The following is a 21,929-nucleotide window of genomic DNA, read 5'->3' as shown; positions in this document are numbered from 1 at the left end:
TTATCAGGGTGGTTGTCTGAAGCCCAAGGCTATGAACATAGTCTGCTTAACCTTGACCAGGGCACCACAGAGCCTCAGTTCTCCTGTCCTGAGGACCCTAACCCTCTCAGAAATAAGGGGAGGGATGAGAGGAGGCGGCTTCCACCACAGTGGAGGCTTTGCATGTGTCATGGTGAAGAGCCTGAAAGGCCCCGCTGTTTCTTCCAAAGCACATATCTCCCCCTTTATCTAAAATTCAGGGACTTTGACCCCACTTGGGAAGAATGTCCCCCTGACCCAGCCCACAGCCTGTGATTTTACAGGCTGTGACAATACCTTGTTGTCCTGGGAGACCAGCAGGGCCAGCAGGACCTGAAACAGGAATTACAGAAAAAGCTAAATCACACCCCCACCCCCACCCCAGGGTCACAGGAGAAGTGGGGGAAAGGGCAGCTGCCTGGGGATCCACAGGCATTCTCCCAGAGTGTGGACTAGCTGGCTGTGACTGGAGTGATTAGCAACCCAGGTCAGCCCTGCATGTAAGACTCTCTGACAGGAAGGGGACCCCAAAGTGGGCAGGGCTGCCCCTTTTGACACTTTCTTTACCAGTTGGGGACATCTATGTCTCTCAAATGTCCCCCACTCACTGGAGCATGCATAGGACTGGAGCACACTTGCTTTGGGTATAAATCAGGTACTTAACTTGAATATAAATATTTTAAGTAATTGAAACACATAACAAGATGGCAAGCATTTGGGAGAAATAGGAAACAAATCACACTCGCTTCACTTCTGAGCATTTTGTTTTGTTTCATTTCTGCAGTTTGTTGTGTAAGAATGTGGTTGTAACCACAGAGCTCACACATACCCCTGACAGTGAACTCTTTTACATAATGCTGCTGCCTCCTCACAGCTTTTCTCCACATTTCTGCAGCCATTTCATGCTGCTGGAGGATTTGGGGGTACTTCCTCCTCATAGAGCACTGGCATTTGTGTTTCCCTGGATACCGATTAGATTATTTTCTAAGAAACAGAGAGTTCAAGACCCGTCATTCTAATTGGGCCCAAGCTCTGGGGGGCAGAAACCCTTCCCTGCTGTTGGTTGGCTGTGTGACCTTAGGCAAGTAATTTACCCACTCTGGTCTCAGCTTCTCATGTGCAAATACAGAGAGTAGGATTGGGATCCCCTGTTGTGAGCAAGGGCTTTCTGGAACCCTCTTTTTTCTCTTTCTGTAGTTCCTGTCCTTGGTGTCAGGATTTGATAGTTCCTGCCCTTGGTGTCAGGATTTGAACAAATGCGGCTAGAATCTGTTGCATCCATAACTTGCTGCTGATGGAGGCAGAGCAAGAAGACAGACTGACCTGGGGTCCCTGGAGGTCCTGGGGGTCCCATGGCACCAGGAGGTCCGGGAGGTCCGGGGACGGTGATTGTTGATGACCCCTCTGGAAACAAGGGACATGGAACACTGAGCCCCACTCATCCCCTTCAGAGGCGCCAGCACCCCAGTAGGCCGTGGGCGAGGCAGGCCAGACTCTGCTTCTCACCCCCAATGCCCCTCCTTCCCTGTGCTGCTGACTCACAGAGCACACCTTGACCTAAGCGCCACCCACCCGCTGGCAGAGCTACGTTAGCTGGCCCACATAGGACAGGCAAATAGAACTCAGGAAGGGACCCTCCCAGGCTGCCTACCTGAAGTCAGGACTCTGCCTGGAGCACCAGGTTCACCTGGGGAGGACAAGAATCGTGGACAAGAGGATTAATCAGTGGCTTGATAAATCATCTCCAGAGTTTCTGATTGCATGTGAGGGCCACCTGTGGTGGCCCTCTCACCCTCAAGCTCATGGGATTTTAACAGTGAAGGGCGCCTAGGGTACACTGAGCATTTCGCTCTCAATTGAGACCCAGGGCCCAGAGCATCAGTCATCTCTCAGAGAAGGGGTTCCCTGGGAGGCTATGGAAGAGTTGGCCCTTCCACGAGGCCGGAATGGGGCTAACATGAGACTCAGTCTCACCCACCCCAGCCTTTTCTCCCTCTAATGGCCATAGGTGGGGAATCTATCTGACGGTCAAAGGGTAAATCAAAGCCATGATCTTGTGTGTGAATTCCAGTTCCCTGGGTGACAGGATAGACTGGACAGCAGGAAAAGGGTTTCGGCAGCTGGCAAATCTGCGTGGTCCTGAGTTACATACGAGGTCACAGCTCTTTCATGTCATTGGACTTAAGTGACAGTAATGCAAGCCTGAGTGACGGACTTCCAGGAAGAGCACACAGGATTCGTGTGTCCCCAAGCATATCCACCACTCAGGCACCTCTTAACCGACAATCATGGAAGGATGGGCTTGGAAAGGAGTAGGCAGGACATGGAAGAGATCCTGGGCTGGGAGCCGGGATCAGTGTTGGAGAGCCTGCTGAGCGTGCTTGAGGCCTTGAGTTTTACTCAAAGAACTAAAAAATGAAGCCCCATCGACCAGGATCCTTCCAGGCACTCTTCAAGTCCGTGAACAATTATTAAGCTCCACAGTGAAAGGGTGGCTTTGGTTTCCTCTCAGGGACAGCGAGAGGGTAGCTCTGTGCACATTCCCCCAGCAGGGTGTCAGGACCACGGCAGGAGAAAGTGCTTGAGCTTGTTCTGAGAACACAACCTAAGAAGTGATAACCTGCCTCTGCAGTGCATCTTGTTCGAGGAGGGCCTGAAGTCACCGAGGAATAGTTTGTGGGGCTGTCCCTGCACCTGTGAAGCCACCAGAGATTTGTGGGAAGTATGAACTCAGCTGTCGTATTTTTAAGGTTGCCTTCATTTATCCTCAAAGATATTTTTGGCTCAACTGCTCATTGGAAATTACAGTTTTTTAAAGACGTTTTTTCCTAGGGTCCCACTAACGGTGACCCTGAGTGCTTGTGGTGGCCAGCGTGTCAAGGTTCAGGAGCATGGGGATGCAGGGACAGAAGACAGTGTGTGTCCCTGAGCACCCTGAATTCCTGGCATTGCTCAGGACTGAGCAAGAGTGGCACTGTATGCCTAGGTGGCACTGTATTGCACCAACCAGACCCCTTTTGGTCCTTTGGCGTTGTCTCTTAGTGGGGTTGAAACACCCCTTTCCTTCCTTCCTTCCTTCCTTCCTTCCTTCCTTCCTTCCTTCCTTCCTTCCTTCCTTCCTTCCTTCCTTCCTCCCTCCTCCTCCCTCCCTCCCTCCTTCCTCCTTCCTTCCTTCCTTCCTTCCTTCCTTCCTTCCTCCCTCCCTCCCTCCCTCCCTCCCTCCCTCCCTCCCTCCCTCCCTTCCTATGTCAAGAGCTGTTTCTTCAGATCTGATGTCACACATGGGTGGAGGAAACGGCCTCAGAAAGCCCCAGTCAGCGGGGATGGAGCCTCGGTGACGTGAGTGTTTAAGAGGCAAACAAGGACTTGGAAAACTTGGGGACGAGCAGCTTCCTTTCCTACCTTCCTGCCACAAGGGCCTGGGACATGAAAATGAGCCCCAGACTGAGAATGGAGAGATGGCAAGAGCAGGTGGCCCCAGGACTCAGGCCAGGATCGCTCTACACCAATCTCAGCGGCCTGCCTCTCAGCCTTCCGTTGGAACCACTAGATGCCACTGTTGGTCCAGGCTCTGGCCAGAGCGGACCTCCCGCCTGCCACCCCCTCCCAGCTGTAAAAATGGCTGATGAAAAGAAAAAAAAATACCTTATTGGGAAAAATCACATACCTCTAGTCCCTGGTCGTCCAGGGCTACCAGGAAGTCCTGATGTGATTAAACAGAATGTCAGTCACGATGACTAAAGCCCAGCAGTTCTGAGTGTCTGTTCCCCTCCCCCCTTCCCTCTGCCACTCAGCATGGCCACACTGGCTGCCTGATCGAAGCGGCAGGACTCAGGCCTTGCCTGGAGTCACCTGGAGCAGAAATGGGTGACTCTCACCCAGAGCCTGTCTGTGTTTGGGAAATGGAGGCACAGCAGGCATGGATTGAAGCAGACAGAGTCTCTGAGGGATTCCTGTCTCCCTGGGTTACAAATCGGCCACCATCCCTCTCCCTGTCCACAGCAAGACCTGCTGTGTCCAGAGCAGCCGCCGCTGATGGCCTTTGGATAGCCTGGGCTCGATTTCACTGTGAATCTTTGTCCAGTTGCTTTTAGAAAATAAGGGACTGGGCGTGGTGAAGAGGATAAAAACCAAGCAGATCTTACAGGATGGGCTCTAACACAGCCAGCATCCCCCCCTCCACCCCCCCCCCCCCGCCAGGGAACCCGGGGAAGCAGTGCCGTGTAGGGGAGCAGGCGCTCTCTCCATGCCACAGGCGAACCTGGGTCTGCTGGCTAAGAGAATTCCTAGCCAGCAGTTCTTAGGGCTCGGGTCTTCTCCTGGGCATTCCTGCACCAGAGGGGAACAGAGCACAGCACAAACAGGATCTGACGTCACTGACATCAGAAAGCGATCTAGATTATTCTGCGTGTGCTTTTTTTCTTACGGCCCTTCTCAGGATTCACTAAGGCAGAACCTGAGCCTGTTTTCCTGAAGCTGGGAGGAAAGGACAGGCTCGTATGACTAGTGAGACACTGGCCAAGGTGTCTGGCCTGGGAGGAGATGGCAGCTGGAAAGAACTGGATGACTCACCCTGAGGTCCTTGGGGTCCTGTGACACCTGCAGAAAAGAAGACATAGTTGAGGGGTTAAGGACTGTTCCCAAGGAGCCATAACCTTGCCTGCAGGAGCCAGTGGGCATGACAGTGAGGGGTCAGAGGCTGCAGGAGGGTAGGCCTCGTAGTGGTGCAATCCAGAGTCCTGTCGCCACTGGGCAGAGAGCGCTTCTGTGAGTTTTGCTGTGAAGTGACCCAAAGTCAGTGGATCTCAACTTCCCTGATTCTGCAGTCCTCTAACACAGTTCCTCATGCCGCGGTGACCCCAACCATGAAGTTATTTTCATTGCTACTGATATGCATTGCAATGTAAATATCTGATATGCAGGACATCTGATATGTCCGATAGTCTTAGGTGACACCCGTGAAAAGATTGTTTGATCCCAAAATGGGTTGTGACCCACAGTTGAGAATCGCTGTCCTAAACCCATTTGGATTTACAGGGCCAGGAACCTGGAAGATGTGCGCTCTCTCTCTCTGTCACACATGCCTGCCTCTCTCTCTCTCTCTCTCTCTCTCTCTCTCTCTCTCTCTCTCTCTCTCTCTCTCTCACACACACACACACACACACACACACACACACACACGATACCAAATGCTGCCACCAACCCCTCCATTACAGCTCACCTAGGCACCAGCCAAGGATTCCTGTGTCCTCAGTGTCTCGGGGAATGGTCACCTTGCCTGGTTCTGATTTGTTCTTCCCACAGACCTGAGATTCCTGTTCTTGTCTTGCCCTCAGTGGAGAGACTAAGAAGGCCTCTCCTCTCTGACTGGTAGATACTAGTGAAGGCCCAGGTGTAGCTCCAGGAGAGGAGACAGGGAAAAGCTTGGGCAAGATATGAGCTTGAGTTCAATCTGCAATTTTAAGAGCACCCCAGAACGCCCTGCTTTCATCTGTTAGTCCCTCTTTTCCAAATGTCCAGACTTGGTGGCTGATGCTGGGCCCATGTCTACCACACAGCACAACTTGCCGTTAGAGTTCCCTGCTGAGCTGCTCAGGGCAGTGGGGTAAGGCTTATGTACACACATACAATGAAACACCCATGAACCTACCACATCCTCATGAGTGTGCATACACACCTGAGCATGCCTGAGTTGCGAGTGTGCGCGCATGCGCGTGCGCGCACACACACACATACACACAGGACTGTGGCTTTCTTTGCCTGTGTCATTACCTGGCTTTCCTGGCTCTCCAGAGGGTCCTGGGAGGCCTCGGGTTCCAGGCATCCCTGTCAGGCCTTGCTCACCTGCAGAGAGCATGAAAAATGGGAATGCCTTTCCCTGGGGAAAGCACCTCCAAGCCAGTGGGATTTCCTGAGTGACATGCTGGCAGATGGGCAGGAGGAAGCACCATGACCAAAACTGTGTGCGTCTCCACACGCTGCCCCTTTGTCATTAGGATGGAGGGTCGAGGCATGCATGTGGGGGTGAAGGAAGGGCGGGGAGGGGCAGACAAGGGCAGCTGGTGAGAATGAGGACCATAGAACAATGACTAACCTCTGGGGCCTTGCTGTCCGTCAGGGCCAGCCGGACCTGGGAAAGCAGAAAAGTGAAGTGTGTCAGGGACTCTCGAGGGGTTGTTCTACGACTCTCTCTCTCCTATCCCAGTAGGTTTAGAGCTCATGGTCTCCTGGGTGGGTAAGCTTATGCAGCTCTCACTGTGGCTGTCAACCTCAGAAGCTTTGTCGCTGTGATACCCCAGGGTACAGCCTCCTTCCCGCACCTTCTCCTAAGCCAGCATTTCCCCGCTGGGAATAGTCCAGGACACCTGTCCCCACTACCTGAGGACCCAGAAGTGAAGGTCCTTCAGGTCCTTGTCACCTCTGCGCTAAGCATATTCCTAACCTCCTTCTGAAGTGGAGCCCCTCTGGGACTTGTCTCACTGGCCACCCGTTTTGTCACCTCTGCATGGAGAGTTTTCCAAAGTGGCCATAAAATATAATTAAATGCTTCCTAAGGAAGTTCCACTTCCTCTGTCCTCCATGCTGTAAGCAATCTCCTCTTCGATTGTATCCTATTCTCTGTGCCTCTCGTGGTCCCTGTCACCAATCACAAGCTTTGTTGTAGTTTGAGGGGATGAAGCATGCCACTTCCCAGCAGCTTACTTGTCCTGCATACAGTAAGCACTTACTAACGCTTCGTTAAGTGAATAGTAGTGTAGGTGTCACATCTCCATTGGTGGAGCTTGAGCTTCTGTGGGAGTCAAGGCTGAGGCCAGGCTTCCTGGAGCTTCCCTGTCCTGTCCTGGCACCTCAGTGATGGCTAGTCAAAGGGTGGTGGCCTGGACCTGGCTTTGAAGCTATCCCTGAGGCGAGCTACTTGGAGTTCAATGACCCTCAACCCTTGTCGGTCCTTAGCGGACAGGAGGTAGCCAGGAAGGAAGGGGCATGCTCATTCCAGAGCAGTGAGCAATTCCCAGAAAACTGCTGAGAGCCCCAGGAAGGACGTCCAGCTCAAAACGGTCACCTGTCTTTGTGGGACACTTACCCATTGCACCTTTGGCTCCAGGTTCACCCACAGCTCCAGGCAAGCCTCGGATGCCAGGCTCCCCTGCAGAGAGCAAAGGATCCGCTGCTGGAGGCTAACAAGCTATGCATGCTTCCACCACTGGCAGAATGCATGTGCCTGCTTCCTCCTGCTGCTTCTTCTCCAGAGGAGCTGAGGGAGGCAACCCCTGCCTTGATGCCAAGGTCAGAGCCACCCATGCCCTCCACTCCATGGGCAGCAGGTTCAGACTGGCCCAGAAGCACACGTATGAGTCTGATTTCCTTGGAAACAGCAAGCTACCCTTTGTGGTCAAAGCATTGTTACTTTCAGCTTCCTTTAACCCATGCATTTGGCAGGAGGTGAGCAGCAGAGAGGGCCAGCAGTGCACGCTTTATGCTGCTCTGGGAATTGATTCTTAATTTTCCCATCCAGATTCCTCCAAATAATCTGTGACGGCTATAACCTCTGCACCAGACAGACACGGTTTGTGGCTAAATGGATTGCATCTAGATTCATGCTTAACCTCCATCCTGACCTATGTTATTTTTGCTGGGGCTTTTCTTAGCTCAGATGAGCTTTGAGGGCTTGAGATGGAGATTCTGTCTCATCTTTCTGTGTTTGTCTCACTGTCTGGTGACTGCTAGATCTAACAGGTCATGGATGAGTTAAATTCCTGGTTAGGACTGACCTGTGAGGCCTCTGGGTCCTTTTTCACCCTGGTCACCTAAAACAAACATGGAGTTGGGAGAGGAACCGTTAGTTGAAAGCAAGGGAACAATCTTCCCTCATGACGAGGAGTCCTGCAAGGTACCTGCAGCAGGATGCTGGTGAGTTGCTGCACTGATGAAGCTGAGAAGCTGATCCGCCCATGGGCCACCCACCAACTGATTCCCCCACAACCTCTGCGGTGGACACATATAGGTGTCCTGGGCACAGGGAGGACAAGACCAGAGGGCAGACACCTCAGAATGTGCCTCACCGCCGTGAAGAACACTCAACCCTGCCCTTGTGATGTGGGTACTTTGTTTCCCCTCTTTGTGCCTCAGTTTCCCTTTCTGAGGCTCTGGAGAACAATGAACTCTCAACTCCCTCTAACCCCAGGGCGCAGGAACCAGACTCATATGTGCCCTTGGATCCTGTACACAGGTTGTGTCTGGGTGCCTAGGAACAGAGGAGGCCACGGTGATGAGTGAGCGGCAGAGGGAACAGTATACCTTTGGGTCCTGGTGGTCCCATAAGTCCTTTGTCACCTGAAAGGGAAACGGATACCTTGGTGCAGAAAGCCATGGAGGGGATGACCAAGAAGGGCCAATGGCTGATTCTGAAGACAGACAGCTTCCCCTCCATAGTGGTTCCAGTGCCCCCTCTTGTACTTTATAACTTGTGGGTCATGTCCATCAGACCTCTCTGAGCCCTGAACTCCCTGACTTCCTTTTTAAATGAGAGATCTCCACAGTCTTTTACTCCATGCCCCTCCCCCAGCTTACCTTTGACACCAGGGAGTCCCACTTCACCTCGGAGCCCTTGGGGACCCATAGAGCCTGCCCCACAGAGGAAAACATATGGTCAGAGGAGTGTCCCATCTTTGGAAGGGATGGACACACATGTATACTTGTGCATGCACACATAGATGCACATACACCCTGAAGCAGAAGTCAAGGGCTGCTTCCCGGGGACTCCGCATCCCCACCCCACCCCCCACCACCCCGTGCTCCTGCTGGCCATCCTGGCCCACAGTCCTTGTCCCTGCCAGTCACCAAGCTCAGGTATTAGAATACCCCAAAGGGTCCTGACAGAGACACTGGCTGAATCGTAAGCTCTCGGGGTAACAGGATGGCTTATTTGACCCATTGGGACAAGGCAGAGGCAGGACGGGAGCTTCCTATTGATCAAGTTACTGGGAGGTCTCAGGCCTGACATCAGTCCAGAAGTGATTGGGACAGGACCTAGGGGACACCCAGGCTCAGCCACAGGGTACACTGTGGACTTCCATTCGTATGTCCAGCAGGCTCTCTCTGTAATCACTTCTTTGGCTTTTAAACATGTTTGGTTTCCCCTTTAACACCCGTTTCTTTACCACGGAAGCAGAACCTATTTACAAGAAGCAGTACACTTACCTGGGGGTCCCTGGGGACCAGGAGAGCCACTGGGACCTGAGAAACAGGGGAGAGGCAATCAGAAGGCCAGGGACTGGCTGGGACAGCTGACCCTAGTGTGAAGGGCAGGTGAAGGACAAGGAGCTCATTCTAAGGGCCATGTAGCCCTCGCTGGGAACACCAGAGGGTTCAGTGGTGGCCCTAGGGCCACGTCCTCCCTTGAGGGGAGGTGACAGCTCAGCAGGGGCCAGAGACCTTTGCTTCTTCCTAAGACACTGAGACCGGCTCTGAGGTGGAGAGAAGAGGTCTCAGCTGCGCATCAAGTGCTTGCTGCATTGTGTGTGTGTGTGTGTGTGTGTGTGTGTGTGTGTGTGTGTGTGTGTGTGTGTCTGGGTCCCAGTCAGGGCAGGAAACCATTTGGTTTCGGGTATAATCCATCCAGTTGCTTAGACGCCACCTAACGTGACCACTGAACAGAAACAGAAATGTGTCCCAAGTCCCGCTATAAAGCCAGAATTGTAGCCCAGTCTTGACCCCCAGAACTGCCTTGTGGAAGAACACTTTGTGGTCATCTTGTATTAATCTGGGGCTGCCAACCAGCACTCTTGGGGAGCCCAGGACCTTCTCCTCTGAATGTGGCCCCTCCCTACAAGCTTGGGTTGGTCTTTCTGACATACCTCTGGGACCCACAGAACCTGGGACACCAGGAAGGCCTCGAGGACCTTGTTCTCCAGCAATCCCTGAGGAGAGATAGAAGAAACATGTTGAGGAAGTCCCAGCCCATAGCCCAGCAGTCACATTTGGAAGGGAGTCTTTCCACTCTGACAATGGTCCGGGCACCATTTGGTGCCTCTGTGAGACCACTCCAGTTCCTGTGCAGAGAAGCCGGGTACCTAGAAAGCATTCAACAAATACTGTCTCATTCTAAGGGCCATGTGGGTCTTTGCCAGGACCGGACACTAGAGGATCCGGCAGTGACTTTATTTGAGTGACCTTTTTTATTATTTTTTAAAGAGAATGTGAATCTAATAGCTTCCCTGCAATTTTTTGGCACCAAAAGCTGCCTGGTGCCTCTTCTTAGTTTCCCCGTGAAGTTAGTCTCATGGTTAAGGAGCTGAGTTCCAAACCCCCCAGCCCCCGAAGCACTGGGCTTCTGACTCAGCCTTCTGCCTTTTGCCCTGCTGAGTCCCGGCTCCCAGAGGCCAGAAGGCCTCACCTTCACCCCACACCCGGCTGTGCTCCCAGCTCCGCTGCCCTTTGCTCTCCGCCCTGACCTGGCCTTGCTCCTCACCCTCTCTGGAAAGGTCACATCCTCGGGACCTCTTTCTCTGGTTAAGTCCCCAAATCACAGCCTGTTTCTTAGCCTGACCGTACGCCATCATTAGTCACCGTCTATAGGGTTTAGTACAGAGCGTCTCCACCGTCCACCTCTGCCAGCGCTCAGCCAATGCTGCCGGGAAAAGGTGCAGATGGACGGAAGCATGCAGCTAGTCCTCTTGGTAAAAGTGCCGCCTCTTACCTCTGTCTCCTTTCTCTCCAGACCCGGGAGGCCCAGGTTCACCACGGGGTCCCATGGGGCCTTCTAGTCCTCTCTGGCCGATGGGTCCCTCCATGCCAGGATCTCCTAAAGATGGAAATGGCCACCCTCACAGTTAGGGCTCGGTGCCATGGCCCACAGACAGCCCGTCCTCCGCAGAGCCTCTCCTGGGACTCTTGTTTCTCTTCCCCAGCAGCCTCACTCAGCCCAGGACCAGCGTGACCCTGTCAGTACATGACGCCTCCTGCCTTTGCCCCAGATCTGCAAGTGGCTTCTCAGCTCCCCAGGAGTAAAAGCCATCTCTATGCCGGCATTGCCTTGAGGCCGCACACGGCTTGCCGCCCTGGGCCACCCCTTCTGCCTCTTCAGCTTTCGGTTTCCGTATTTACCTGGTGTCCTTCGAACTTGCTTTTGGGGCCTTGGCTTTGGCTGCCCCCTCTGCTCAGAATGGGGCCCTAGGTCTTCTGCTGGCCACGCTCTCTCCCGTTTCAAATTCCCCGTTTAACTCCCTGTTGTGGTCACCCTTGTCTCTAAAACAGGATCTCCTTACTACACGCTCAAGAGATACGCTCAAGAGCAGAGAGGAGACTAGAGACTGGAAAGGGGCTCTTACCAATGCTGCCTTTTTGTCCCTTCGGTCCTTCCGGGCCGGGGTGGCCCAGGGGCCCAGGGGCACCTGTGGGTATATAAGAAGACGCCAGTCTGTATTTCCTCCAGAAGTTGGCAGCTAGGACTGGTATACCCAACCCAACACACCAGGTGTGTAATCACCGCAGGGTACACACCTATAGTCCCAGGAAGGCCTCGGTCTCCTGTGGGGACGAAAGAAAGGGAGCCGTCAGAAGGAGAGCATGACCTGGTCCCCCTAAGGAGCCGCTAGTGGGCACTCAGATGGGCCTTCCAGGGAGCAAATGCATCAGTTACATTCAAATTGCTGCTAAAACCACAAATACGTTTTTTTGTATCATTAGGCCCCATAAGTTGCTTGGGACATAATTATAGTGAAAATTTGATGTTTTTCTGAGTCTAGCTGTACTCAGGAGTCCTGTACTCTACCTGACACATCAGGCTGGGGCCCCAGAACCACCAGCCCCCATCCTAAGCAGGAGCAGGAGGACTTCGGGATTGTAGGTCTTGGGAGGTGGACTTAGGTAGGGGTCCAGGGTATGTGTGCTGAGGTTGCAGGTGTGTGGAAACCATGAAGGAGATAAACAGAAGTAAAGGGCGGGCAAATAGAGGAACCCAGTTCCTGCCTGGGGTCTCTTGGGAAGTGAGTTAGATCGGAGTCACGGATGGAGATGGACCTTTCACCTAGAATGGTGATTCTTAGGGAAGGTATCCCTAGGTTCAGAATCCCTGAAGACAGAAGGTTCCGGGCCCGTCCACATCCACTTAATCAGAGGCTCTGGGAGGGGCTTAGGATCCTTGGGTAGTTCCTTCCCACTCTAGAGTTGACAAGACCCTCAGTGATATGCTTCAGGGAAAGCTGCTTTGTGTCCAGAGAGGGTCAACTCAATCGGAAGCCTCCTCCTCCTCCTCCTCCTCCTCGGGCATGTGGGGGCATTCGTGGACAACAGCTTGTTAAATTGCCTTTCTCAGCCTGAGGGCTTTTCTGCTTGCTGTAACCCCCACCTCCCCAGTGTTTAAGGTAAATTGTTTTTGGAATAGTTACCTTTAGGGCCTTGACTTCCCATGTCACCTAAAACCAGAAAGACAGATACTGTGAGATGGTATATTAACTAGAAGCTGCCTTCATGCCCATGTCTCACAGCCATGTGGCAACATGTGAACCACATATCACAGTAAGAGATGGGACCCTGTCAGAGGCACCCCGGACAGACCACTAGGCTTCTCCTGGACGCTGCCTAGGCTCCCAACCCTGCTGTGGTGTCTGACTGGAAAGACGCCCTCCTTTCTGACAGACAGACAGGTGGTATCCGCACTCTCCCGTTTGGACAAAGAGAAAAGGATTCCAATCCCCGAGAAACATGCCTCCCTGCAGAAGTGAGAGCAGAGGAAGGTTTGGGCCACTCCAGTACCTTTTGGACCAGGGTTTCCTCTGAGATTTCCTACAAGAAAGAGTAAACTTGGAGTCAATCTCTCTCTCTCTCTCTCTCTCTCTCTCTCTCTCTCTCTCTCTCTCTCTCACACACACACACACACACACACACACACACACACACACACACACACACACACACACGGGGATCCCAGCCCAGCTCCCTCTTGCTTCTTAGGGCAATGGAGGGTGGGATGGGAGGGAGAGGGGCTGAGGAGTGTCCCAGGACACACGTAAGGCCACCCAGGCTCCGGGTTCCGGGCTAACTGGCCTCGTTGCTGCCCATTCTCACCGTTTTCCTGCTCTGTCATCAGCTTGTTCCTTATAAACAGCCAGATCGCCTCCTGGCTGTGGCCATCCAGCTCCGCTTTGCCTAATCCGGGTCCCACGAAGGGCGCCTCACCCAGGAGGCGGTCCTTGTTGCTCCTCTCCATCTTGTCTTCAGAATAGTGCACCCTGATCATCTCGAGCTCATCCACCCGGGCTTTCAGCTTCCTCACCTCCTCCGCTGTGATGGACATACGAGGACCACCCATGAGGACCAGGGCTGGCTCCTGCCCTGGGCCCTGGGCCTTGGGGAGGGGGCTTCTTCACACCCCTGGGCATATGTTTCAGGAAGACTTATGCAGAGACAATCCTTGTGGCCAGTAGCAGTCAACATCCTCCTGAGCCTCAAGGAAGCCTGGCCCTGTCACCACCCGAGCTGAACACAAAGCTGGCTCTCCTTCCTCTGGGAGGTGGAGAGGGAGATGGCAGGGAAAGAGATGTAGATGCTCAGGCAGGGTAAAGGCCTGAAGACCACGAGGGAGTGAGGTGAGGCCTTATTAAAGGCCATCAGTGCAGGAGCCGAGGGTGGAGCCAGGGCCTTAGATTCCAAGCGCCCTGCTTAGTGACCTGGAGACTTGGGCCAGGTGCCTCGAGGGGCTCTTTCCTATCTGCAGGAAGACGGGGTTTGAGCTTGTAATCTCCAGCCCCTTAGCTACAGCACTCAGGACTGCTGTGGTTTCTCGTCCCCGGGAAGGGGTAGAGGGGCTAAGGACTTCAGGCTCTGTGGCCTTGGCGCCTACCCAGAGCAATGAGGCCGAAGAGCAGCCCCAGCAGCAGCAGCCAGGTGAGCAGCAGGCCCAGCAGCCACTTCCACCAGCTGCAGCACGAGCCACAGGGGCACCAGGCAGGTGCAGCCCCCCACGCTCCTCCTCCGCCGGCGGCACCGCCACCTCCGCCGCCGCCATGGCCTCCTTTGCCTCCGCCACCACCACCACCGCCACCTCGGTCATAGTTGTGGTTTTCTGTGGAAGGAACAGGGAGGGTGAGCTGAATTCAGGAGGCTCCTGCCAACCTCCCTTCAAAATTGGTGGCATCGTGTGGGTCGGGCAGGAAGGTTGAGTTGATGTGCAGCTTTTCCTGAACGCAGGCTGGAAAGTAAGTCTGAAAACCCCGGGCTTTGGCTGTGTGGTTCCGACGAGACGGTTCTTTATAAAATGACCTGCTTCGTGAAACAGTTATGGGATGGAACAAAACGAGATCCGTAATCGGTGGAGGACGCAGTCCACAGCACGGGGTTTAAAACATCTTCATCGTGAGGAATGCCGCCTGCAGCTGCCACAACGCTTGCCCCTGATTAGCCCTGAACCTGCATCTCTGGTCACTAAGCCTCACTTGACACAGCTCACCCTTGGTGGTTTCCACAGCGCCTAGAGTTACACTTAGTACCACAAACCTAAAAGCACATTTTAAAAGGTAAGGGTGGGCGGTTCTCTAGGGGGGTGGGAACTTCATGCGCTTCTCTCCCACGGCAAGCGGGGTGAGGAAAGAGCAGCAGGCTGAGCAGGCCCAGGTCAGTGTCATCTTGGGCCTGTCCTGTGTGCCTGCTCTGGTGGGTGACTGTGGGCCTCAGGGACCATGGCGGCTGGACATTAGGAGCTGTGAGGCCCGTGGAACATCATCTCTGTGACCCCAACCTGTCCACTCTCATTTCCACCCTTCTCCCTTTGGGGCCTTCAGGAGGCCGGATCTGGGTAGCTCATGTGTGCACAGGTGAGGGCCATCACCTGTCCTGCTAACCAGGGCCAGCCTCTCCATCCTTCACACCAGGGACCCCCATTCTTACTCACCTACGGAGGTGGCCTTGCCCTTTGTGGACACAGTATTCAGGTCTCCTAAAGTACAAGCACAAGTTGGAAGTTGAACTCGAGGGCTGGAAAAGCACACAAGCACACGCATACGTACTCCCACACACATGCAACCACACACATGTGAACCCACACACAGTGCACCCTCACACATGCCCCCTCCACACGTGAACCCACACAGTACAACCCACACAGTATACCCACACACATGTGCACCCATACACACATGAACATGCATACACACATGCCTGTTCCCTCATAAGAACTGCAACTCCCCACCCAGCAAATCTGAGGAGGACTGGATCCTACGTTCCTAACACACTCTTGGGTGCTGCCAGTGGACCCCACTTGGTGTGTTGTGGTCCCGGAAGACAGAGAAATGAGATGTGGCTTTATTGAAGTTAGGTAGGTGGGTCAGTTTGTCTTACCATTTATGTCTGCCTTTAGGCAGGTGTCAGCTGCATAAGCAGTCTGCTTTTCTTTTTTCAGGGTGTCTTCTGTAAAAGAAGCTGTGCACAGAACCAGTGATAACCTGGTCTATCCTCCCACAACTCTCCCTGTCTGCCCCCCCCTCCCTGCCTGCTCATATCCCCTCCATTCCTGGGAAGACCAAGGTTAGCCTGGTAGGAGGCAGGTCCAGTTTTCCTGGGTTAATCTCCTTCCCTGGGGCTGTGGTTAGCCTCCCATTGTCCACAGACTCCCTAAGGGAGCTCTGAGTTTTCCTGGCGTGACTGCATTCAAGGCAGGTCCAGGCAGGTATTTTTCCACTAAAACGGGATCCCGTTGGCTTGATGACTATTGGGCTCAAACCACCTGGTAATGGCTTTGGGCCTCCCACACCATCTGCCCTTCTGAAGCCCACATCACCCAAGCCCTGGCGTACTTGAAGAGATGCTGGCAGGGGAGGCAGTGAAGACCTTCCCACTGTCCTTGGTCATGATCAAGAGTTCCATCTCCTTCTTGGCTGGCACATTGTCTTTCTCCAGAATCAGGAACTTACAGTCTTTATGCAGGAGGTCATCGCTCTGGACACTGGTGGTGCAGGCTGTAGAGGGAAGATGTGGCTGAGGAGGGAGGGAAGGATGCCAGAAGAAAGGAGAGGGAGGACGTGGACAGAAGAGGAAGCCGGGAGGAGGGAGGAAAGAAGTTTACCACAGTGTTTGGGGGCTTCCTTTTTAGATAGTGGTTCTATGAAGCATCTTGGGGACCCTGTTGGCTAGGTCTGTCAGGAGGTTGGATGTCAGTGCTGGAGGCTACCTCCCTGAAGACACAGGGTCTTCATTGACCTTGCCGAAGTCTCCTTCATCAGCCAGGCCCTTCTTTAACTAACATAATAGATTAGTTTTACCATCCTGGGGAGGCTTTTTCTGACCTCTTCCCTAAAGCTGTGCACTCTCCTACACGGACCCCATGTCTGCCACATCGCTTGTTTGCTTAGGAATCACACCGTTGTCTGTCATTGTCTGGTGTACTTTGTCTTTGTCCTTGTCATCTGCTCGCTCCACTGGCATTGTCCTGATCTCCCCAGGACCCTGTCCTGTCTTGTCCACCTGCTACTCTTGGCACCTGGAAAACCCAACTGCCTGTCTGATATTAAATGAGTGCTCAGTAATTTTTTATTTTAAATGAATGACTCACTAATTAGAAGGAGACACGGCAGGACCTGAGAACTGGAGGAAATGGCTCATTGCATGGGGTGAACCCACGTTGATGGAGTCTATAGAAAGCAGTGAGGGCGTCGGGAACTTCTGAGGGGCTCCCAGCCTCTCCTAGGTTACAGGTAACAGGAGAAAGCCAAGAGTTTCCGGATAAGTGGGGCGGCTTGAGTGTAACAGCAGGCAGGGGCGGGGGGTGGGGCTTCCTGCTCCCGGGACGAAGACCAAGGTGAGTTCAGAGCATGCTCATCTCTGTAGAAACATCCCTGAGACCACCCACGGATTCCAGCCCCTTTTCCAGGACACCATGCATCATAATGGCACCCCTCACTATGTGCCAGCCTGGGCCCCAGAAGTTGGTAATAGCACTCACTGGCAGAGGTGGACACACCGGTGCTGGTGACTGTGGGTGGCTGTGGCACATTTTTCTTCACACCATATGCTGCAGGAGAGAAAAGCACCAATGAGCTGGGCGAACATGGGATGGTGGCTTGGGAGCAGCCTGATCAGCTGAGAGGAAGCCCGTGAAATCAGCTCTCTCCAGTGGGGGTGGAGGGCTTAATTTCCTGTGCCTTTTCCTGGTTCTTAAGTCCACTTCCTTCAGGAAGTCCTCTTAGGCCTCACTCTTCCCCTAGTTCCTGTTGTTTTACGGGGTTCTCTTACTGCTTCCTGTGGGTTGGATGTTCTCCTCCGACTAAGGAGTGGGCAAGTTGAGTGCAGGCGCTGAGCATCACCATGGTTCCCTTGCTCTAACCCCCAGGTCTGCACAGGGGCAATGGCCTGGGTGGTACACTATAAAAGCAACCACTGAGATTTATTTGAAGTGGCAGTGGGCTGCAAAAGAGTGAGCTATGAGCTGGAGAGACCACTGTCCTGACCAGTCGGGCTGAGAGATACATGGGAACAAGATGCCACAGGGTGGACATGCTGGCTTTCCAGGCTCCCCTGTGTGTTTAACTCACAGTGGAGACAGTGAGGGATGAAGGCTGGCATCTCTAGGCTGGGAGCAGGGCCTGTTTGACTGATGGGAAAGGTCTCTTTAACTCTGTGTGAAAAGGTGTGTTGGGAGTTGTAGGGTCTAAGGGGTGTCCATTCCCAGTCCTGAGCTCCAAACGCAGGCTACCAACCTGTGGAGGTGGTAGCTGTGCCGTGAGATAGGACAGAAGAGCTGGGAGCCAGATTGTTCTGCATGCCAAACACTGTGAGAGAAACGGAGAACGGGTGAGAGCCGTGAGTGGGAGGACGCCCTCTGGATGCCACAAGCATCCCGAAGCCCCCAGATCATTTTCCTGAAAACTGCCTCTACCAGGGGCAGACTGCAAAACTTTCTTGGTTTGCATGCTCTTAGTTACGTGGTCATCTCCCACCCAGAATAAACTTTATTAATGATTGTTTCAGAGTAAGGGCTGTGGTGGTTCACACAGGGCTGACAAATACTACTGCCCCCCTTAACAATCTGAAACAATCTGAAGCTGGCTGGTACACGGCGTGGGAACTGAATACAGACACACTGAGCTGAGACCCACTAACATGGCAGGTTTCTCCCTGTCCTTTCAACTCTTTCTTCTGACTCCAACACATAAAACTCCCTGGTCCCACCTCCCTTTGAGGCAGCGTCTCTTCTTCACACCATACACTGCACGAGAGAGAGCACCATGAGCTGGGCCAACATGGGAAGGTGGCTTCCATGGCGCGGGAGCAGCCTGATCAGCTGAGCATGTGAAATCAGCTCTCTCCAGTGGGGGTGGGGGACTTAATTTCCTGTGTCTTTTCCTGGTTCTTAAGCCCACTTCCTCCAGGAAGTCCTCTTAGGCCTCACTCTTCTCTTAGTTCCTGTTGTTTTTCGGGGTTCTCTTATCGCTTCCTATGGGTTAGATGTTCTCCTCCGACTAAGAAGTGGGGAAGTTGAGTGCAGGCGCTGAGCATCACCACGGTTCCCTTGCTCTAACCCTCAGGTCTGCATAGGGGCAATGGCCTGGGTGGTACACCATGAACCACTGAGATTTATTTGAAGTGGGCTATTTGAAGATCCCCTTTTGAGACAGCACATTTCTATACAGCCCTGGAACTCACTATGCAGATCAGTATGGTCTTGAACTCACATATCTATCCATCTCTGCCTCTGGAGTTCTGGGACTAAAGGTGTTCGCCACCATGCCCTGCTAAATCCTTGCCCGGATTTTGACTCCAAGGCTTGTGATTGTTGGCTTAACTGTCAACTTGACATAGCCTGGAATCACCCGGGAAGGTTCTCAGTGAGAGATTGTCTACCTTGAGTTGGCCTGTTGACATGTCTGTGGGGGTTGTCTTAATTGCCTTAACTAGTGTGGCTCCCAGTGCCTATATGGAAACTTCAGTTCCAAGTGATCTCATACCCCTTCTATCCCCCGTAGGCACGTCACACTCATGGTGAACAAACACCCATGCAGGCAAAATTCTCATTCACACACACTAAAAATGAATAAATGATTTCCAAAACAGTGTGAGAGGAAGAGTTGACAAGATGGCGGCACTGACCTGAGGAGCAGCTGCTGAGTCCGGGGGGCAGGGTGGGGGAACAGGACGCCATGTTATTTGGCATTCCGAAGACTACAGTGGGAAAGAGAAGGCAGTTGACAGTGAGTCTCAGGGCAAGGCAAGAGCTCAGATGCTGTGGACGCGCCAGAAGAAAGGCTGGGTCTGGCTCGAATGTTCTGTTGGGTTTTTGGTTTTAGAAAAAAACAAAACACCTTTAATATTCAGGTCTCTCTCTTTGCTGCAGAGAACCGGACATCAGCCTGTGGCACCCTAGGATCTGGCCAAAGAATATCTTGGATAGCTAGACCTGGAGTAGACAAGTGTGTCCAGTTAAAGGCTCTCTTGTTAGTGGCCCATTTTATAGAGTGGGATCTCGGAAAATTAATTGGGTTGTTCAAGATTCCCACAATCAATTCACACTCATTGATACACATGGTGTCCTTATCTATTTTTAGTGTTCCTTTCTGTTGCATTTCTTCTGATACCACACATTGCCTGTTCATTCTTTTGTTTGTTTGTTTGAGACAGGGATCTCACTCTGTAGACCAGGCTGGCCTCGAACTCACCAAGATTGCCTCACAAGTGCTGGGATTAAAGGCGTGCGCCACCACCGCCCAGCACATGTTCATTCTTTTAAAAACAGCTTCTAGATTAAGTTGAAATGAATGATGTTCCAGTGGGAAATGCTTTGGACATTTGGCCAGCCAGCCAGATGGACAAACAAACAAACCCTTCCCAGGAAGCCCTGGGGATGACATACACAGAGGGAATTCTTCAATAGTGGAAGAGAGCTGTAGCAGTCCCCATTCTAGAAGTGAGAAGCCAAGTACAGCCCACACCCACCTGATCCTGCTGAGTAGGCATTGGTGTTCAGGAGGGACGAGCTCTGGGTTGTCATGTTGTTGTGATAGGTCCCCATGGAGGACCCTGCAGGCAAGGTGGAGGACCACATGTGGGAGGGAAGGTTGGTATCCAGTATTGTCGTGTCATAGGTTCCTGATACTGGAAAGAGAAACACACGCATACCTCACCGTGAGACAGATGGGTGCTCCTGCTGGTGAACTTGGTTGCTTGGCTCCCTGGGGCATCCCTGAATTTAGCACTGAATTTAGTTCCATATCCTAGGAGCTCCCTCCATTCAAGACAGCCTGGGGCACTTAGTCATTCTATTTTGACTGAAATCATTGATCTCTTAGATCACAAAATTCTTGCTAGTTCTTGGTGAAATATGAAAATAATTTTTAGTGTACATTTACTGTATCTCCTTCTAAGTTTTTCTTGCTACATCTTGATGGCCTCTCTCTACCAATGGGGACATCCCCTTACTGCTCTGCCATTTTTAAAGATGCCAAGAGGTAGTTTAGTCAGGAGCTGCTTCTAGTTACCCTAGCAAATGTGGGGGATGCATTGGACGAAGGAGGACTCAGGTATAATAATGCCTTGAGCCGGGCAGTGGTGGTGCATGCCTTTCTTTAATCCTGCACTCGGGAGGCAGAGGCAGAGGCAAGTGGGTCTCTGTGAGTTTCAGGCTAGCCTAGTCTACAAAGCAAGTTCCAGGATAGGCTCCAAAGCTACACAGTGAAACCCTGTCTTGAAACAAACAAACAAACAAAACAACAAAAAACCTCCTTGAACATAGCAGCCTTCTTGGTTAGAGCCCCATTAAAGCCTCTCTGTGAATCAACCAGACCCAAAGGCTCTCTGTCCTGACAGGGCTTTTCATGCTTCTTCCAATCTGATGCCATTCCTACCTATTACTCTGTGAGAGGGAGCTGGCCAGACAGCTGCTAATGTGCGTGGAGACTTGGCTTTATAGGGAGGCCACACAAGGAAGGTCGCGGTATCAAAGCTTTCCAGAAACAGTAGGAAAGATTTACAGAAGATGCGGCTTTCCCTCCTTTCTGTGACTCTGCCAACTTCTCTTCCTGTCATCTGAAGAAGTATTTCCCTCATGGAAGACACATGTCCCATAAGGCTGCTAGGTACTATTCATCCCACGTGACCCTAGTCTCTTGGCTTCCTGTTCAATTCCCCCAGAGACCCTCTCTTCCACCAGGGCATTGACCACACCTCTCTTGTCTAGAGTCTTTTCTTAGGGTTGACACAGAGCAGACATAGGATAAATACTTCCTTCCCCATGATGTAAGTGCTACAACTTTCCCCTCATTCTTCTCTCGGGGAGCCTGGACAACACATCTAAGGATGTGGTACCCAGCTCTAAATCCTCTCAGAACCTGCTGGGGAGAATCTCAGTCTCAGGGATTTAGAGCTGGGTGCTACATCCTCAGAAGACAGCTGAGCAGGTGGATAAGAAAGCCCCGCCCAGACATTCACAGTGTGGAAGAGCAGACACTCAGTGCTTTCCTAAGTCTGGCACATTGTCCCTGACTCCCCATGGCAGCCTGGGGCTCTCAAGCTTACCTGAGTGGGAGCTTGCTGTCACCGTTTTGGTCTCTACAGTGCCTTTCTTGGGGATGGGGAGTGTGTTCGAGGCGTTCCTGGTGGGACTCGCACTTGCAGATCGGCTCCCCTTAAGCAAACGCTTGACTTCATCCAGTTCTGTCCCTGTGAAGAACCCCAGACCTTGCCATCAGGCCCCGGACCCTTTCCTAAGTCCAAAGATCAGGGAACGAATGTTGATGGCATGCTGATATCAGAGAAGCTGGCATCGGCCTCAGAAGTGGGGATACTTTCCATTAGCTTTATAATTTGGAATTTTGACAATTTATAGCTCTATGAACTTGCTGGTTTGTAACCATAACAGTCTCATAAATACAGTGCTCCACACACGGAGCTCAGAACCCTTGGGAGATATTTCCTCATCAGACCTC

General features: G+C 52.6%; 1 protein-coding gene across 1 annotated transcript in view; it reads right to left on the bottom strand.

Annotated features, from left to right (window-relative positions):
- The window catches only part of Col17a1 (collagen type XVII alpha 1 chain), a 46,846-nt gene that overhangs the window by 9,725 nt on the left and 15,192 nt on the right, over positions 1 to 21,929 (bottom strand). Inside the window, exons 9-36 of the mRNA XM_028874654.2 lie at positions 21,520 to 21,663; positions 19,942 to 20,100; positions 19,099 to 19,170; positions 17,709 to 17,780; positions 16,955 to 17,023; positions 15,810 to 15,971; positions 15,355 to 15,435; positions 14,909 to 14,953; positions 13,862 to 14,083; positions 13,087 to 13,302; positions 12,775 to 12,804; positions 12,408 to 12,434; positions 11,521 to 11,547; positions 11,349 to 11,411; positions 10,718 to 10,822; positions 9,876 to 9,938; positions 9,220 to 9,255; positions 8,590 to 8,643; positions 8,317 to 8,352; positions 7,791 to 7,826; positions 7,103 to 7,165; positions 6,113 to 6,148; positions 5,791 to 5,862; positions 4,591 to 4,617; positions 3,686 to 3,721; positions 1,670 to 1,705; positions 1,342 to 1,422; positions 316 to 351 (exon numbers count right to left, since the gene is read on the bottom strand). Of these exons, the coding sequence (XP_028730487.1) occupies positions 316 to 351; positions 1,342 to 1,422; positions 1,670 to 1,705; positions 3,686 to 3,721; positions 4,591 to 4,617; positions 5,791 to 5,862; positions 6,113 to 6,148; positions 7,103 to 7,165; positions 7,791 to 7,826; positions 8,317 to 8,352; positions 8,590 to 8,643; positions 9,220 to 9,255; positions 9,876 to 9,938; positions 10,718 to 10,822; positions 11,349 to 11,411; positions 11,521 to 11,547; positions 12,408 to 12,434; positions 12,775 to 12,804; positions 13,087 to 13,302; positions 13,862 to 14,083; positions 14,909 to 14,953; positions 15,355 to 15,435; positions 15,810 to 15,971; positions 16,955 to 17,023; positions 17,709 to 17,780; positions 19,099 to 19,170; positions 19,942 to 20,100; positions 21,520 to 21,663 (2,106 nt within the window). The remainder of the gene's footprint in view (positions 1 to 315; positions 352 to 1,341; positions 1,423 to 1,669; positions 1,706 to 3,685; positions 3,722 to 4,590; positions 4,618 to 5,790; positions 5,863 to 6,112; positions 6,149 to 7,102; positions 7,166 to 7,790; positions 7,827 to 8,316; positions 8,353 to 8,589; positions 8,644 to 9,219; positions 9,256 to 9,875; positions 9,939 to 10,717; positions 10,823 to 11,348; positions 11,412 to 11,520; positions 11,548 to 12,407; positions 12,435 to 12,774; positions 12,805 to 13,086; positions 13,303 to 13,861; positions 14,084 to 14,908; positions 14,954 to 15,354; positions 15,436 to 15,809; positions 15,972 to 16,954; positions 17,024 to 17,708; positions 17,781 to 19,098; positions 19,171 to 19,941; positions 20,101 to 21,519; positions 21,664 to 21,929) is intronic.

Source organism: Peromyscus leucopus, chromosome 1 (genome assembly GCF_004664715.2).
Source record: "Peromyscus leucopus breed LL Stock chromosome 1, UCI_PerLeu_2.1, whole genome shotgun sequence".
NCBI classification, from domain to species: domain Eukaryota; kingdom Metazoa; phylum Chordata; class Mammalia; order Rodentia; family Cricetidae; genus Peromyscus; species Peromyscus leucopus.
Note: the sequence above shows the minus strand (reverse complement) of the source record. Positions and strands in the feature narration are given on the sequence as shown.